Source organism: Typopeltis vanoorti, chromosome 14 (assembly GCF_054136105.1).
Source record: "Typopeltis vanoorti isolate ZY-2024b chromosome 14, IOZ_Tvanoo_1.0, whole genome shotgun sequence".
In the NCBI taxonomy this organism is placed as follows: Eukaryota; Metazoa; Arthropoda; class Arachnida; order Uropygi; family Thelyphonidae; genus Typopeltis; species Typopeltis vanoorti.
In genome coordinates, this window is record NC_143562.1 from 106,458,080 (window position 1) to 106,475,812 (window position 17,733).

The following is a 17,733-nucleotide window of genomic DNA, read 5'->3' on the forward strand; positions in this document are numbered from 1 at the left end:
TATATCATTATCTGCTAATATTTTTTTACAAGAAATCTTCATGTTCATATTTTGTTGAACAGCACTCATCAGCAATATCCGAGAGCGAGAAGAATCATCAGTTACTCATACTGTCCTTTTTTGACTCATATGATGTTAATCATCAAATTCAAAATAACGTGGTTCAGCAGTGTTTTGAAATAAGTACTGTCTGATTGGTTGAATGAGTATTGTCTCAGATTTTTAACTATAGGTTGTGAGTTTGAATCCTTCTATAGGCATGGACATTTGTGAATACTTAGGTGAGAGATGAATGTCATTGCCTAGTGTGAGACCAATACTCTGTTTATTGACGTCCCGAAGAGTGGCTTAAAAAGTTCTATGTGAGGTTTCCAAAGCAACATTTCTGGAGTGTTTCATCCCTAGCCCATCAATGGTGCTAAGGTATAGGTTTACAAGCTATTATTAAAATGATTTCTGGTATTACCACAACCAGTTTTAATTGATTCAACTAATTCCATATACAATTATAGTGTGCTTTTTCAGGAAAACATTTAAACAAGAGTTATAATTATAAAACTTATATAAATATAAAACCTCTGGTAGCCTGCAGAGAGAAAGGTTAAGGAAAGGGAAAGAGGGAAAGTTCCAGCATGTTATGAGGTAGCAACGAAAAAACTTACTTTAAATTATGGAGAATCTAAGCTAGATACAATATATAGTTTGTGGGTAGTTTGGAGTTGGGGAATTTGTACTTAAGCATAATATTTCAGTATAGTTTCTAGTATTCTTTGCGCAGTGTTTAAATAATGGCAGACAGCTCAGTTTGCCAATGGCTTATCACCAGGTCTGCTCTTACTTAAGAACTAAAGTTACACAGTATATTATGAGATTTTGTGGTATGCGGTGCTTGTGGCATGCATGCATCCTGGGATTTAGAAATGTAACAGATGAAGATTTGGGAATGCATGTCTGCAGAAAATTTAGAAAATGGAAGAACTTTGTGATTTAGAAATTAACATAATGAACCTCAGCAGTGTTATGTCAGAAATGGGTGAATACCGACTGTGAGAGAGAGACGAGTAGTGTGATCGAGGGTGAGGAAAACAAGTGGAATATGAATGAAAAAATAAAAGTAGCGAGTGTAGTAGGTTTGAAACTTTATGAAGTTTTTGAAGACATTCTTTCACAATTTCCCATGCACTAATGATATCCCAGCCTCCCAATTCCTCCCTCCACGAAACTTCTCCAAGTTGACGTCTAAGACTATTATAATCACCTGCTTTATAATTCCACATACATTCCCGTCTCCTTGATACGCCTGCATGTCTATTCATTTTCCAAGTCAAAACCATATGGTCACTCTCTCCAACTGGTGGGAGACATGTCATCTCAGTTATTATCAACTCTTCTGATACTATAACCAAACCAAAACTCTTGAACCTCTTGTTCCCTCTGTTACATGTTGCCTAAGACATCTGTCCCTCAGAAATTCTAGAAATTCTATTCCCTTACTGCTACATGCATCTTCCTCTCTCCAATTTATACTACTGTAGTTAAAATCTCCCATAACAATCATTCTTCTTGCACTTGCCAAACTTAACTGTCTAAACATCTCCTGGTCCCCATCCTCTGTGCTCCTGGGTCTGTCGCAACACCCCACTAAATATCCTGTCTTGCCCACCTCTACCTCACACCATATGCTTTCAAAATCAGTAGTGTCACTGCTTTCCAAAGCCTCCACTCTTAGAGGACATAAGTCCACTTATCATAAGCAGCACCCCATCACCACTTAAATAATAATTAAATACGCTAACCACTCGGTTGGCCGAGTGGTTAGCGTATCCGCTCTCCAGGCAAAAGGTTGTGGGTTCATATCCTGCCATGGGCATGGATGTTTGTGATAGTCTGTGAAAATACTAGTGGTGGTGGTGGTGGTAGGCAGTAGATGGCATTGGTGTAGATGATGAATGTAGTTATAGTTGGCAGATTGAGTGGTGGAGACAGATAGGTGTGGAGTAGGTGCTCTCCCTTGATGAGTCTTTGGCCTCCTTGCTATGTAATAATAATAATAATAAAGAAGTAAACCAAGTATATAATGTCTTGGCATCTTTAATTTATAGTATAACCAAGTGGAAAAACTTCCAACAACTATCTCTAATCAAGAGTATTTTAATAATAAGGTGTGACACCTTAGAACTACTTGTATATAAAAATATGACTTCTGCGTTACTTCAACTTTGGTATTAGAGCAATAATTTACCAACCCTGGGAAGGTAATGGATGGCAATGCCAATGAAGTTTAACTGAGGCTCGGCTGTTTCTGTTACCCCTTGGGGCGCAGAGATTCGAGAGTTTCAGTTTGCTCTCTGATGGTTTTTGCCTTAAGGGAGCAATTTGAGTCTCTGGGGAAAGTGTTCTCCGGCACGACCTGCTGAGGGGCTTTGCCAGTGAATGCTTTTCTTCGGAATATGAGCGGTTCGGCTCGGTGGTGGTGTGTGGGTGGAAGGCCATCACTGAGTGGAGCCAACGCTGAGATGGATGGTCTTTCGCCCATGTTTGAGTGGCCTAGGGATTGTCCGAATTTTTAGAGACGGCTTTACCTTAACACATGGCAATGCTGTAGCCAGTGAAGTTCTAACTGAGGCTTGGCTATTGCTGTTACCTTCCTGCCATGATCAGAGCTTTAATAGCTCAATAACACCTTATCCCTACACTGTCCTCCACAGATAATGGGGAAGACGAAAAGCATTCTTGCTTCGCCCCTTTAAGCCAATCCTTTAGTATTACCTCTGGGTTTGGCTCCCACTAATGAGACCTCAATAAAGGTTGAAACTGGTCTGGGTAGTGACCCTTCCCATAATGCATAGCATTATACATGTCTGCAAGAATATGTACTTTGCATTATGGGATACTAAGGCAAGTGATGGGAAGTCATTAGCTTCTATATACGAGTTGCCCAAGTCCTAAAAATACTTCAGGTGCAATTGCTTACACTTGGAATATCAAGGAGGCAGAAAGTTACAAGTGGGAGTTCCACAGGGCTCAGTACTGGGACCTGTATTATTTAACCTTTATATCAATGACATTGTCAATGAATTGCAAGGGGATATTCAGTTGTTTGCGGATGACGTGAAAGGGTTATTAGTAATTGTGCAGATGTAGCAGCCCTTCAAGAGGATTTAAATAAACTGGACAGATGGGCAAATGAATGGGGGTGTTAATTTAATGCAGCAAAATGTAAGGTCTTGAAGTTTGGGATACATCGATGGGAGTCTGCATATTCAATTGGAGGAGCTGTACTGGAGGAAGTAGGGGAGACAAGAGATCTGGGAGTGATAATTGATAGAAAACTGAAATTCAGGGAGCATATTGCAAAGATAGTGAAGGTAACCCAGAGGATTGCTGCAATACTGAGAAGGATGCTGACCTGCAGAGATAAAAGAGTTATCGTTCCACTGAATAAGACCCTGATCAGACCACACTTGGACTATTGTTCTCAAATTTGGTCCCCAGGATTTGAAGGATACAGAGGTACATGACAAAAATGGTTTCAGGACTGTACAATTTTGGTTATGAGGATTGGCTGAGGGACTGCAGAGTTTGGTGGATAGAAGAAGGAGAGGTGATATAATCAAGACTTTTAAATTGTTGAGAGGCAGTTACAGGTTTGACAGTGGGGAGTTCTTTCACTTGGTGGAACAACAGAATGGAGCGATAACAAGGTGAGTGAGGAGTGGTTTATTTTTGTGGAGGGTGGTTGAACCATGGAATGCATTGCCTGATAGAGTGGTGAGAGCAAGAATGGTCAATGAGTTCAAGGAGTGGTATGATAGACTTTGTGTTTCCTAGGAAGGTCCTCCCACGATGAGTCTCTTGATTCCATGGAGGCCTGAGTAATAATAATAATAAAGGATTAAACTAAGTATATAATTTCTTGGCATCTTTAATTTATAGTATAACCAAGTGAAAAAACTTTCAACATCTTTCAGTTCCCTTCTCGCAGCGATTTCATCTGGACACAGTTGCAGTGACTTGGGAGCATCATATTCCTCCAATTTATTCCAGCTACTAACATGTGACTCATTACATGGCACGAAATTAATGAACAGTGAAATTCAGCAAGCTGTGTTTGAAAAGAAAATGTTATGGAGGAGGTAAAAGACAGTTGCTGGTAAACAGGTGTATGAGGAGTATAAAGTGCATGGTAGGAAGGTGATTGGCATGACAAGGAAAGGTAGGGTGCAGTATGAGAGAAGATTGGATGGTCAGGCCAAAGTTAATACAAAGGAATTCTTCTTCTATATGACAAGCAAGAGGAAGATACTGGTGGACCGTTATGGCAGCAGAGTGACCATTGCAAAGGATATAGTGGAATTATTGAATGACACTTCATTAGTGTATATTATACTGTAAATGTTGCTTTGTAATACATAGAAGAGAGGCAAGGATATCGGAAGTGAAAGAATGAGAGGTGCATCAGATTTTGATTGAGTTAGATGTTAATTATGCTTTAGGAATGGATGACATATCACCACCTATTTTGAAGAAATGTGCAAAGCAGTTAACTATGCCCTTCACTAGATTATTTAATGAAAGTCTTATAGTGGATAAGGTCACTAAGGAATGTAAAGAAGGCAAAATAGTACCGCTCCACAAGCGTGGTTCTAGGACAGAAGTTCCCAATTAAGGACCAGTGTGTATAAATAGACAGGAACATTAAAAACATCAACTGTGTCATAAATGACAAACCTATAAAACAAGTAAAACATTATTGCTATTTATGTGCAAGTTTTACTGAAGATGGCAAATAAAATATGGAAACAGACAACAGAATTAAAGAAGTTGGTATTGTAAGTAATCAGGTGAATAAATTTTGATTGAATTAGAGAGAAATTAGTCAAAATGCTGCCACAGATATGAGAGTTCTGAGAAAGATTAGGGGAGTGAATAGATAACATCAAAGCAGAATCATATTCAAAATGAGGATATTAGGAAGAAACTTGACATTGTTGGCATTGGGAATGTGTGATGGAACTAATCTCAGGTAGTATGATCACTTGAAACAGAATAGGAGTCAAGTTTTTTTAGAGCAAGGTCAAGATCTGGGTGAATTAATGCAGTAAGGAGTGCTTTTTGTAGTCCTGATAGATTAATTTGGAGGAAAATTGTTGATAGAAGTTACCATTGATGTAACCATTTCATGTACTGTCATAACATATTAGGAATTTGATGTTGATGATTGATGACAAAGTCATTTGTCCACTAATTCTAATGTCAGTTTTTAATTCCAGTGCAAATTTCTCAGGTATTTATTTACCCTGTTAAAGATTGAATCCTGTGTAATGCCATATGGTCACATTTAGTCATTTACTTCTTACTAATTCCCCTCTTCTTATTCATAATTAGTCAAATGTTTCTTTAGACATTCAGTTTCAACCTTCACATGATTTATTTCACTCCTCAATTTCATCAGTTTTGTTTAAGCTCTTCCATTTCATTTCAATCATTAGCATTACTAGAACTTTCATCTATTTTCTGAATACTTTTGTATGCTATTCTCCTTTTTGGAATTCTCTAGCCTATCAATGCCTTTGCCAAACAAACACTCTAATACTCTATTTCTTTCCTTTCTGCTTAAGTCCATAAATCTTTTATTTATGTTTTTTTTTGATGCACACACACACACACACACATATATATATATATATATAACAATTTGCAGAGTTTATGTACTGTGAATAATCCAATGAAAAAACTCAATCTTCAAGCTGAAACTTTCTGCTGCACTTTGTAATTCATGTCTTCTGCATTGTTAACATTCTAGCTATTTCTTATTATGATACTTTTTCCATGGCTTAATGAGATTAATCTATATTCTTTAAACTATAAGATTTTTATATATTTATGCATTTTTTCTCCTGGCTCTTTTTGCCTCAAGGAAATCTTAAAATGATATCTGCTTATCACCCACATATTATAGAATAGTCTTAATAAGATTATTATTATTATTATCCTAAGACCCCCTCACAGACTCATCTAAGAGGTCCTTTTTGTAATACACACATCTCAGTAAATAGCACCTTAAACACATTCATATCTCTCCATGCAAAAAACCTGCTTCTTATTCCATTGCTCACAGCCTCCTTATATAGCTTACAGGTATGACTTCTTGTACCCACCCATCTCCCACCATTTTACGAAAAACCTATTCAATGATAATCCCATAACAACCCATACTAATTTGTATCTGTATCGTATCACCTCTCCTCCTCCTATCCACTAGACTCTGCAAATTGCATTGTCTCAACCACTCCTCATATTCAACATTCCAGAGATCAGAAACTATTTTGGTCAATCACCTCTGACCCCTCTTCAACATATCTTCATTCTTTTGAAAACCAGGTGACCAAATGTGTGTGTACAGTAGTCCATATGTGGCCTAATCAGAGTCTTATACAATGGAATCAGAATCTCCTTACTTCTACAAGTCAGTGTACTGTGAATCAGTGCCAGAATTTGTTGTGTTGTCCCCAAAATTTTGGCAACATCACCCCAAGATTTCGTATTTCCTCCACTTCCAACAATATATTCCCACCAAGAATAAATTCTACATCCCATCTTTGTTTTCCAAATTTTAAAACCTTATATTTTGCAACATTGAACTGGTATCTCCACTCCTGTGCCCATTCACTCAGTCTATTCAAGTCTTCTTGTAAGGTCCTAACATCTGCTCTACTCCTCACAGTTTGTCCCAACTTTGCATTATCTGCAAACAGCTGTATATCCTCATTCAAATCTTACCCAAGATCATTAACATACAGGTTAAATAGCAATAGCCCTAAAACAGACCACAGAGGCACACCACTAGTGACTTCCCAGAAGATTGTTGATACCTATCAGACAGCCAATTTCCAATCTAGAGCACTAGTCTAATATCCAATCCCATCTGTTCTAGTGTGACTATCAGTTTATCATGCGGTGATCTATCAAAAGCTTCTGCAAAGTCTAAGTGTACTACTGTGTATCCATCTTCTGCATCTATTGCTGCTGTCGCCTTATTGTAATAAGTAAGTAGACATGACCTCCTTTTAGCAAATCTGTGCTGCCCATCAAAGATAATACCATTGTTGTCAACCCAATTCTGGACCCTGATTCTCACCAGCCTTTCCTACACTTTAACCACAACACCTGATAGACAAATTGGTCTATAATTTGATACTTGAATTCTGTCACATTCTTTATGAAGCAGCACAATCTTACCTTCCTTCCACTCCTTTGGAACTTGACCCAATGTGAGATTCGTATTAAACAAATATGTCAAGGGAGATGTCAACTCCCTGGCACATTTTCCTTCAAAATACACAGTGATATATCATCAGGTCCCATGGCCTTATTAATATCAGGTTTTCTTAATTCCATATACCTTTTTCTCATACACAGTCAGTCTTTCCCCCTCCTTCTCCTCATCCACTTCTCTTAAACTCTCTATGATGTCACATTCACAAGGATGAAAGACCTTTATGAAATGCTCAATAAATATCTCAGCTATATCCTCTGCAGCAGTTATCCTTATACCATTTTCTCCAGTCAATGCCATCCTACCATAATCGTTCTTATTTTGCTGGCTACATATCGAAAGAATTCCCTAGGATTTTTTTTTGGATTCATTAGGTAATGGCTGCTGATACCGAACTTTTGCTACCCTTATCAACTGAATCATCCTCCTTACCTGATCTTTGTATTCCTCATGGAATTGATTATTATCAGGAGGTTTTTATTAATTAGTTTTTTATGTTTATGTGTCAACCTTAGGCTTGTATAGCTCAGTGGAAGTGGCATTTGGATCCACTATGCTACACCTAAGAAAGACCTAAGTTCATTTTTGGTCACCGGCTTAGAGGAATTTTTTCTGTCTTTCTTCCGCTAGGTACTGAGCTGAAGTACTATTTCAGGCAATAGCATACTGTGTTAGGGCTGGGGATGATGAGATGACAGCATTTTTTATGGCTCTTCACTGGACGCTGCTTAAGATTAGTGATAGTCTGGGACCAACTATCTCTAATTGGCTACTAGTGGAGAATGAACTGCCCACTCAGTCTCAAAGTTAGATGGGGCTAAAACAGCCTTGCCTACTCCCTATAAGAGAATAAAAGGTATTAGTGAATTTTTTGTGTGTGCTTTCACTTACTTTAGTTTTTATCTATAATGCTATTTTGATTTTATTTTTACGTCACTGAATTCTGGTTCTCATTTAAAGTAATGTGATCATATGATAATCTGCACTAATAATTTTGTTGCAGTATCACATATGCAAAGCTTTAACTGCTATGTATGTATCATCACTGATCCAAGTGTGTGTATATATTTTGAGATAACCTTTTATGAATGCATAAAGTTAGGGAGATGCCATTATCCAATTTGTATTTCACCTCTTTTTTAGCATGCACTTCTAAATGCAAAGACCAAGGTTTTATCTGTTCTGACTCAAATCAGTGTTGTTATCAAGAATGTCTGGGAGGTTGTACAGGACCTAACTCAACGGACTGTTTTGCTTGCAAACATGTTGTATACAGCGGAAGATGTATGAGAAAATGTCCAATTAATACATATGAGGTGAGTGTTATTTATTTTGCATTAAGGTTAATTTCAACAAGAAATTATTATTTTTTTGTATTGCAAACAGAATTCAAAAAAGAGTTTTAAGTTTTTTTACACCATGATGGGATATATAAAATCAAGAAAAATTTATGAAGCTGTAAATGCTAGGAGCAATGGATCTCTATTTCGATGTGGTTCCCAGCAACGAAAAGTTATCAGCAAAACTATAGTTCATTTGTACCTTGAGTGGGCTTTTTTTAATAATAGAAAATTTTTTAATAGAAATTAATTTAAAAATAGAAAAAAAATAGGAATTTTTTTTCTATTTTTATTGATTATATATGTATTTTTTGTAATTTTTTAAAATTTATTTTTACATAGTCTGGGAACCCAGAAACTCCAGAGACAAACATGGAACTTTTTCAAGCCACTTCAGGCCTCCAATAAGCAGATCAGTGGTCTCACAAAGTGCGATGAAATTCACCTCCTATCTAAATACAATCACAAACTTCCATGCCCTTGGCGGGATTCAAACCTGCAACCTCTTGGTTGGAGAGTGGGTTATTAGTTAGATGCAGGAAATATCTTCCTGCATCTAACTAATAAATCCCTGCAGCTACCAATCATATCACTCCCTTCCTGATCTCACATTGTATCTGTCATGCCTCTCCTCAAACACATTCACTGAAAGTACTTCTGTCTGGCAACCTGTTCCATTCATCCTTATTGGAAAATTCTTTTATAATTATTCTATAAAACCTCTTTAGTAATGTCTATGTTTCTATCTTATCCCCTCTGTTATGCTTTCCAATTTAATCTTTAACTGACAGAAGCCATCAGTCTGTTCTCAAGGAGCCCACGCACAAGTCACTATTTTGGTCTCTCACCTCCGGATACTCTCAACTATTTTCTTCACCAAGAAACCGAGGGAGACTAGATCTGTACAGAGTAATCCCGATGTGGTTGTATCAAAGTTACTATAAAGTGGGAATCTGTATGTATCAGCTTGTTTCTTATGAACAGAACAGTTCAAATAATCTCCAGTAGTACTGTGAACTATTTGCCTATTACAGTAACATATCCTCTGAACTATGTCACTAATTTAAAGTATAAAAAAGTTGGTTAGAATTCAGGGAATGAATGAATAGAAATACAATACTGTATGAGTGAAAATACAGATTTGTGAAGAGGCCTTCGCTTAGTGCTCATGACTACACCACAATGTTTCTAGCCTCTGCAAAGGCATCTTACATGACCAAATAATGCCTTTGCAAAACCTAGCAGTATTTCTGGCCTGGCTTGCTGAGTAGATAGCATATCTGTTCTCCAGCCAAAAGGCTCCGGGTTCGAATCCCAATGTGGGCATGAATGTTTGTGATTGTCTGTGGAAATACTAGGGGTCAGTGGTAGATGGTATTGGTGTAGTTGCGGTCAGATGGTGATTGAATAGTGGAGACGGGGTTGTAGAGTAGGTGCCCTCCTTGGACTCCCTAGAGGTGTCAAATAATAATATTGATAATAATAATAATTATGGCTTATCTTATTCAACTCTGCTATCACTTGACTGTAGAAAGTGAACAAATTACTCAGACAATACTTTCATTTTCATGTGATGGAAAGAGATTGGTAAGAATATAAAAGATAAATATCAGGAAGATGCAAATATTCTGCAAGCATTTGAAAAGATTAGAAATGGAACTGTAAAAGGAATTATTTTTTATTCCTTTTACGGTACTTGAAGTACTCTTTATCTTCAGCGTTCTTGACATGAAAACTGAAGATAAAGATAGTCTAGATGTTTGGATTAATTACTTTAAAAGACTGCTAAATGGAACAAGAAGTGATTGAAAATATTCAAGAGAAATGTAATTAGGAGTACATATTATTACTATTATACAGTATCTACATGGAGTCTGGAGACTCACTGTGGGAAACCCACAATCTCTCCAATGACTGAGCCTCCATAGCTCAGTTGGTGTAGACAAAGTCCTTTGGTCAGAAAGACCTGAGTTCAATTCCTTTCCATGACGTGAGGAACCTTTATCTGGTCTCTTTCAATGGAAGGTAAGTTAGCTGGTCTCATATGGAGGTAGGGGATTTTTTCACCAGGAAACTTGGATTTTTCGTCCCACAGATCAGACAAATCGGCCCTGTAAACACACATGGATTAGTCAGGAATGCCTAAGACCCAGATACACCTGATTCGTCAGCTATATGCCGGTCCTGAACCCAGATAAAATGGGGATGAGGTTGAAGATGGTGCTGTACATCTCTATAAAAAAGGAGACTCACGACTATTGTATCATCATATGCTAAATAAATAAATCTCCAATGACCCAAAAAATTCACTCTGCACACCCTTATTAACCACACTTACATTACTTTTACAGAATACCCCTAGTTCTCTGACTATTTGTCATATATTGAAACATTTCCTTTGCATAGATTTTATAAATCCCCTTTAATATCTTAAAAATTTTTATAATGTTCCCTCTTTTCTGCCTATCGACTAAACTTTGTACAAACCTTCAACCTATCCTCATAGGGAGCAGACCCAGGGGACCAAATCTATGCATAGTAATCAAAATGCTGCCAAATCATATTATAAAGAATGATAACAACTTCTCTTCTCTGTCTTTACTTCTTAGCATGTTTTTCAGTATCCAAGTAATCCCTTGAGCTAAATTATAATTTTTGCAATATGCCCTCTGAACTTTAACACCCTGTCCACCTATCCTCATATCCCTAGCCTGATCCATTTCCTGCAATCCAGTACCATTAATATGATACGTATATGTAACCTTTTCAACTCTAGGTGCAAAACTTTACATTTTGCAACATTAAATTGACAATAATTATCCTTGCCCACAATGCTAATTTATTTAAATCATCCTACAAAATGTTTACATCACTTTTATCAACTATTGCTCTCCTAGTTTTGCATCATCAGCAAACAACTGAATATTCCCACTTAAATATTTTCCTATATCATGAATGAAAGAGTAGCCCTAGTACAGAACCCTGAAGTGCTCAACTAGTCACCCTTATTCTCCTAGATTCCACTTCTCTATATACTACTCTATAGGTCTGTCTGTCAACCTCACCCTTTCTATGCTACTAGCTTTATATCGATTTCTATTTGCTGTAACTTTTGTAATAGTTTTTCCATGTGATATTCTGTCAAATGCCTTAGCAATGTCCAACAGTATCATAGTGTAGCATTTTCTTTATCCAGTTCCACTGTCACTTTATTATAAAAGGTGAATAAATTACTAAGACAGGTCCCATCACAAAGCTGTGCAGCCCACTATAGATTATTGTATCCTTATCTACCTTCTGCTGGATTTTACCTTTAATCAACTTTTCCAATACTTCAACAGCCACTCCTGATAATAACTGGTCTGTAGTTTGCTACCTCTGTCGTGGAGCCAGCTTTATGCAATGGAACTTTTATCTTTCCACTTCTTTGGAACCTTGTCAGAGCTGGGCCTTAGATTGAACAACTTTGCCAGACGAATGCCAGTTTTGTGTACACAAAACCTATCATACCTCAAAAACTCATTCAGTGTCAGGGCACTCACAGCTAATTCTGACAATCCATTCTGCACATTCACCATTCTCCATGCAAAAAATCTAGTCTGCACACCCTTACTAACCACACACACGCACACTTCACAACTTCCATAGATGACCCACAGTTCTCTGACTGGTTGTCACATATTGAGAAATTTCCTTTTTGTCAGTGTCATTTTTATAAAATCTCTTTAATATCTTATATGTAGTGTGCTACTTCTGTAGTTTGCTACAGAAGTAGCACACTACATCCTGAAGCATATAACCTTAAATTTTGCATTAAATTAAATTGATTTAGTAGTATTAAATTGATAATCATTATTCTTTGCCCACAACGATAATTTATTTAAGTCATCCTGCAGGATATATTGTCTTTATTAACTATTGCGCTCCCAGTTATGCATCATGAGCAAACAACTGTATATCCCTCCCCCTTATATATTATTCTCTTTATCATTAATATATGAATTAAAAAGTAGTGACACTAGCACAGAACATATTCAGACACTCCACCAGTCACCCTTATTTGCCTAAATTCCACTTCACCACATCCTAGTGTCAGTGTGTGTCACCCTCCCCCAATCAACGTCACCCACTTCATAGTCATTTCCATTTGTTCCAATTTATGTAATAATTTCCCTTGTCTTTGTAAAGTCCAGCAGTATCATGTTGTAGCCATTTTCTTTATCCATTTCTGCTGTGTCAGTTTATTATAAAATGTGAATAAGTTACTAACACAGGCCATATCTTAAATTAAAATATCAAGAAATTCTATTTTTGTTTAATTCTTTATCCAAGTGTCAGCAATCTTAGCTTCTATATACAAGTAGACTAGTTGTGAATAAACTTCATGTATACACTTTGTTTGCTTACACTTAGATAAAGGATTAAACACGAATATAATTTCTTGAAAATTTTAATTTAATTTATTACCAAGTGAAAAAACTTTCCACAGGACATACTTTTTACAGTGCCATGTTGCCCACTACAGAGTATCATCCATTTCTGAATTTTAATTTTAACCACAACTCCTGAGATGCTAAATGGTGTGTAATTTGCTACTGTTCTCTTGGAGCCACCTTTATATAATGGAATTATCTTATCCTCTTCTTTTTACTTCCATGGAACTTTGCCAGAACTGAGATCATGACCAAAGCCATTTGGAAGTTTGCCAGAACTGAGATCATGAACAAAGCCAAGAGAAATGGCAGTGCCTCAGGCACTGCCATTTCTCTTGCTTGCTCTTCCCATAGCAAACAGACTGATATGCCATTCAATCCCACTGTTGTATTCACACTGCTATTTTTTAATATGCTGAGTACTGAATTCTCATATTAGTCTCTGTCACATCAGCAAGTGCATAGTCTCCACTTGGATGATATGCCTTTGCAAAGGAATCACTTAATAACTGAATCTGTTTTCTGTTTCTATCACTTTCCTACCATTAGGATTGATTAACATTGTCCTTCCATAATCATTCTTTCTCTTACTTGCTGTATAGAAAAAAAAATACTCTAGGATTTATGTTGGCTTACTTATCTACTGTTGAAAGCATATTTTTCACTTGGTTAGACTATAATAAATTTAGTTTAATCCTTTATCCAAGTGTGAGCAAACAAAGTTTGCACCTGAAAGTATCTTCAGGACTGGGGTAAGGTACAACACTTGGCAACTCATTGCAAAGGTGGAGCAAGCTAACATCACTCCTATCTCAGTATCTCCCATAATGCAAAACACATCTCCTTGCGGATATGTCTAATGTTATGCATTAAGGGAAGGGCCACTACCCAGACTAGTTTCGACCTTTATTGAGGTCTCTTCAGTGGGAGCCAGGCCCAAGCGGAGATACCAGGCAGAAGCATTAGCAAGGTCATCTCTACCTGTAGGAGTTGCCAAACAGTGTGCCACCTTTTTAATAAATTACTCTGGATTTAGAGAAAGATGTTGAAAGTTTATTTTTCACTTGGTTAGACTATAATAAATTTAGTTTAATCCTTAAAGGACTGTTTATTTTAGTTGTAAGTACAGTTGTTAAAAACTCATTATTAATTAAGTAATAAAAATTACTAAGTTAACATAAATAAAAGAATTGTTGAAAAATAAAACTGTGTCTCATATGAACCCCCCCCCCCCAAAAAAAAGTGCCACCTGGGGCAGACCCTTCCCCTCCCTTGTAGCTACGCCACTGGGTGACCAAAAGAATTGATGCTTTATGCCATAAAATGCCATAGTTATTTCAGCAGAAATAACTTTTCTTTCATTGCTGGTATTTGGTTTTACAAAATAAGTATCAATACTTTTGGAACTGAAACTCTAAATGCTCAACTTGTGTTTCTGAGTGTTAATGTGTTGTGTAATATCCGATCATCCCCCCCCCCCCCCATGTGCAATACTAAACGTTTGTCTACAGATTTTGCATCCAACTTCGTCGTTATGTTTTTATTTTTCAATAAAATTCCATTCTTTCGAATAATCGTCGTTAAGGGTTTAAGGAAAGAAACAAAATTTAATTTACCTTGTATAATTAATATAGAATACCCTACTACGTAATATCCAAATAAGAACTGTTTGAAAATAAGCAAATGCAATATATCTGTACAGAATTATAAATAAAATGCTTATACTAAATCAAAAGTGACCAATGAAAGGGGCCATGCAGCTACCGTAAACTGCAAACACAATTAATTTCCTCATATTGTCAGTTTTGATATAACTAAATGTTATATCAAACTCTGTTTGATATAACATTTAGTTGGTGGAGGGATTTTACTAGATTAATGCAGAAGGAATTATAAACAGAGTGGAGGATAAATAGGGGAGTTGAATAATAAGCCACTCAGAGTTTTTACATGAAGAGCTGTAGGTGAGTGGAATGGCTTGCCAGAATGTGTTGTGAATACTAGGATTGTTAATGTGCTTTGGGAGAATTTAATATTAAGACTGGACAAGGAGCATTATATTTATATTAATGCTCCTTATCCGATAAGCTAGATAGCCTTAGATTCAAGTATCAGATGGCATTTGACAGGCCTATAAATACAGGCGTTTTTGTTACAATTTCAGTGTATCTGCTGTTTCCATATTTATAATTCCCATAAGTCTGTAACAAGTATAATTTTATTCTGGTGATGCTAGTTTAAATCTGCAAAATATCAGTAGGCCAGCATACTTAATAAACCTTTCATTTATTAAGTTTTGTAATGTTTTATTTGCTGTTCAAGGATTTGATAGAGGTTACTAGATAATAATATCTTACCAATAATATCATGTGGTCAAAGCTGTATAACTGAGAGGAGACCTCCACATAGCCTTTAAAGGAATGCGGAGAACCGACCAGGGCTTCTGACCTAATGTCCAATCCTCACCTTCTCGTGGTGCACCCTGTTGGGTATCTACTTGGATACTGAACGGACGAGGATGGGCTGGCAATTTGGGATTTAGCCGACCAAATTGTATTCTTATTGGTTAAACCAAAATAAAAAAAAAAATGATGGTACAACATGACGAAATTTCATGCCGGCTGGGGCGTCGCCCGGTTAAACAAGGCCCCCGTTGTTTTCGCCAGGGAACCAGGGCAAACAGCAAAAAGTCAGCTACTGGAACAAATATGAAAACAAACCCCAACTCAGCATCACCAGAGTTAAAGATCAGTACTATTAATGTAAGAAGCCTGAATGGCAAAGAAATGGAGCTGGCTGAGGAATTAGATAAGTACCAGATCGACATAATAGGGGTGACTGAAACAAAAAAGACAAAAACTGGTGAGATCTTTCTGAGCAATAAATACAAAATGTTATATTCAGGCAATGACAATCAAGGAAAAGGAGTAGCCATAGTACTCAACACAAAATACGAGGCTAATCTTCTTGAATGGCAGTCAGTCTCAAGTAGAGTAATGTGGGCAAATATGAGAATGGGGAACTGGACAATGAGACTTATTTGTGCCTATGGTCCCACAGAAGGTTCTACTAAGGTGGAAGTGGAGGAATTTTTTGAGGCTTTAGAAAAAGCAACTGACACAATGAAAAATGAAAAGTTGGTCCTTGTTGGGGATCTAAATAGCAGAGTAGGAAATGATTGTGAGACATACAAAAATATTTTGGGAAAATTTGGAGAAAAGAGCAAAGCTAATAATAACGGCAAATATCTGTTGGATTTCTGCTCAGGACATGGACTGGTTATTACTAACACCATGTTCCAACATAAAACTGTGCACAAATTCACATGGAGAGAAGAGGCTAGGAATAAGAAAATTCTCATTGACTATGTTATTGTTGATAGTGATGTTTTCTCCCTGGTGCAGGACACCAGAGTGTACAGAGGATTTGAAATTGGAAGTGATCACTATTTAGTCTTGAGCAGGATAAAATTGAATTTCATATTGAAAAGAATAACATGTAAGAAAGTTTTAAAGCGAATAAAAGTTGAGCAGCTCTCAGATGTGAACTGTAGACTAAAATACACAAAGATTATTGAAGAAAAAATGAAAGAGTTTGAGAACAGGAATCAAACCTTGGAGATTCAGTAGCAAACTCTGAAGAAAACATTGATTGATTCTGCCAGAGAGGCATGTGGTGAAGTTGTCTGTAAGGATAAAAAAATCAGAACTCCCTGGTGGACACAGGAAGTTAAAGAGGCAGTGAAGGAAAAGAAGAAAGCATACCAAAAGTTCCTGTCAAATAAGTCAGCTTGTGCTCTTAGAGAATATAGAGACAATTGCAAGAATGCTAAACACTGTGTAAAACTAGCTAAACAAAAGTTATGTGAGGACTTTAGCAAGAATATAGAAAATAAATATCAAGAAGGTGGCAAAATATTCTGGAGGTTGCTGAAGAAGCTTAAGAATGGAGGAAAGAGTGCCGTAAAAGGAATTAGAGATGATAAAGGTGACATGAAAACGGGAGAAAAAGATATCCTTGAAGTATGGAGTAATTACTTTGAAAAACTGCTAAATGAAACAAGTAGTGATGATAGCACAGTGGTAAAAAACACTGACCAGGCATGCAGTCAGGAATACATATCCATACTTGAAGTAGAAAAAGCCATCAAAGGCTTGAAATGTGGAAAGGCAGCAGGAGTAGATAGTATTCGACCAGAAATGCTGAAGTATGGTGGTATAAGAGTCTTACAGTGGCTGCAATGCATAGTTCAGAAAGCCTGGACAGAGGGACAAATTCCTGATGATTGGAGTAGAACTCTCATTGTACCCATATATAAAAAGGGAAATAAAAATGAATGTGAGAATTACAGAGGTATTTCCCTACTGAGTGTTCCTGGCAAGATCTATGCAAGTATACTTGAGAAACGGTTGAGAAGAATTGTGGAAGAAAAGCTTGGTGAAGAACAAGCTGGCCAAATAGAGGCTGTCAGAATCAGATCTTCACTTTACGACAAATAGTCGAGAAAGCATGGGAATATAACAAAGATCTGTATTTAAGTTTTGTCGATTTGGAAAAGGCATATGACAAGGTGCCAAGAGAGAAGCTATTCAATACGCCGCAGTTATATGGTGTCAATGGGGCATTATATCAAGCAATACTTAGTCTTTATTTGAGTTGTAAGTCAGCAGTTAGAATTGAA

At 36.9% G+C, this 17,733-nt stretch overlaps 1 protein-coding gene across 1 annotated transcript in view; it reads left to right on the forward strand.

Annotated features, from left to right (window-relative positions):
- Positions 1–17,733, forward strand: part of LOC150099822 (insulin-like peptide receptor) — a 538,418-nt gene that overhangs the window by 114,727 nt on the left and 405,958 nt on the right. The window contains 1 exon segment of the mRNA XM_090403498.1: positions 8,423–8,595. Within this exon segment, the coding sequence (XP_090259624.1) occupies positions 8,423–8,595 (173 nt within the window).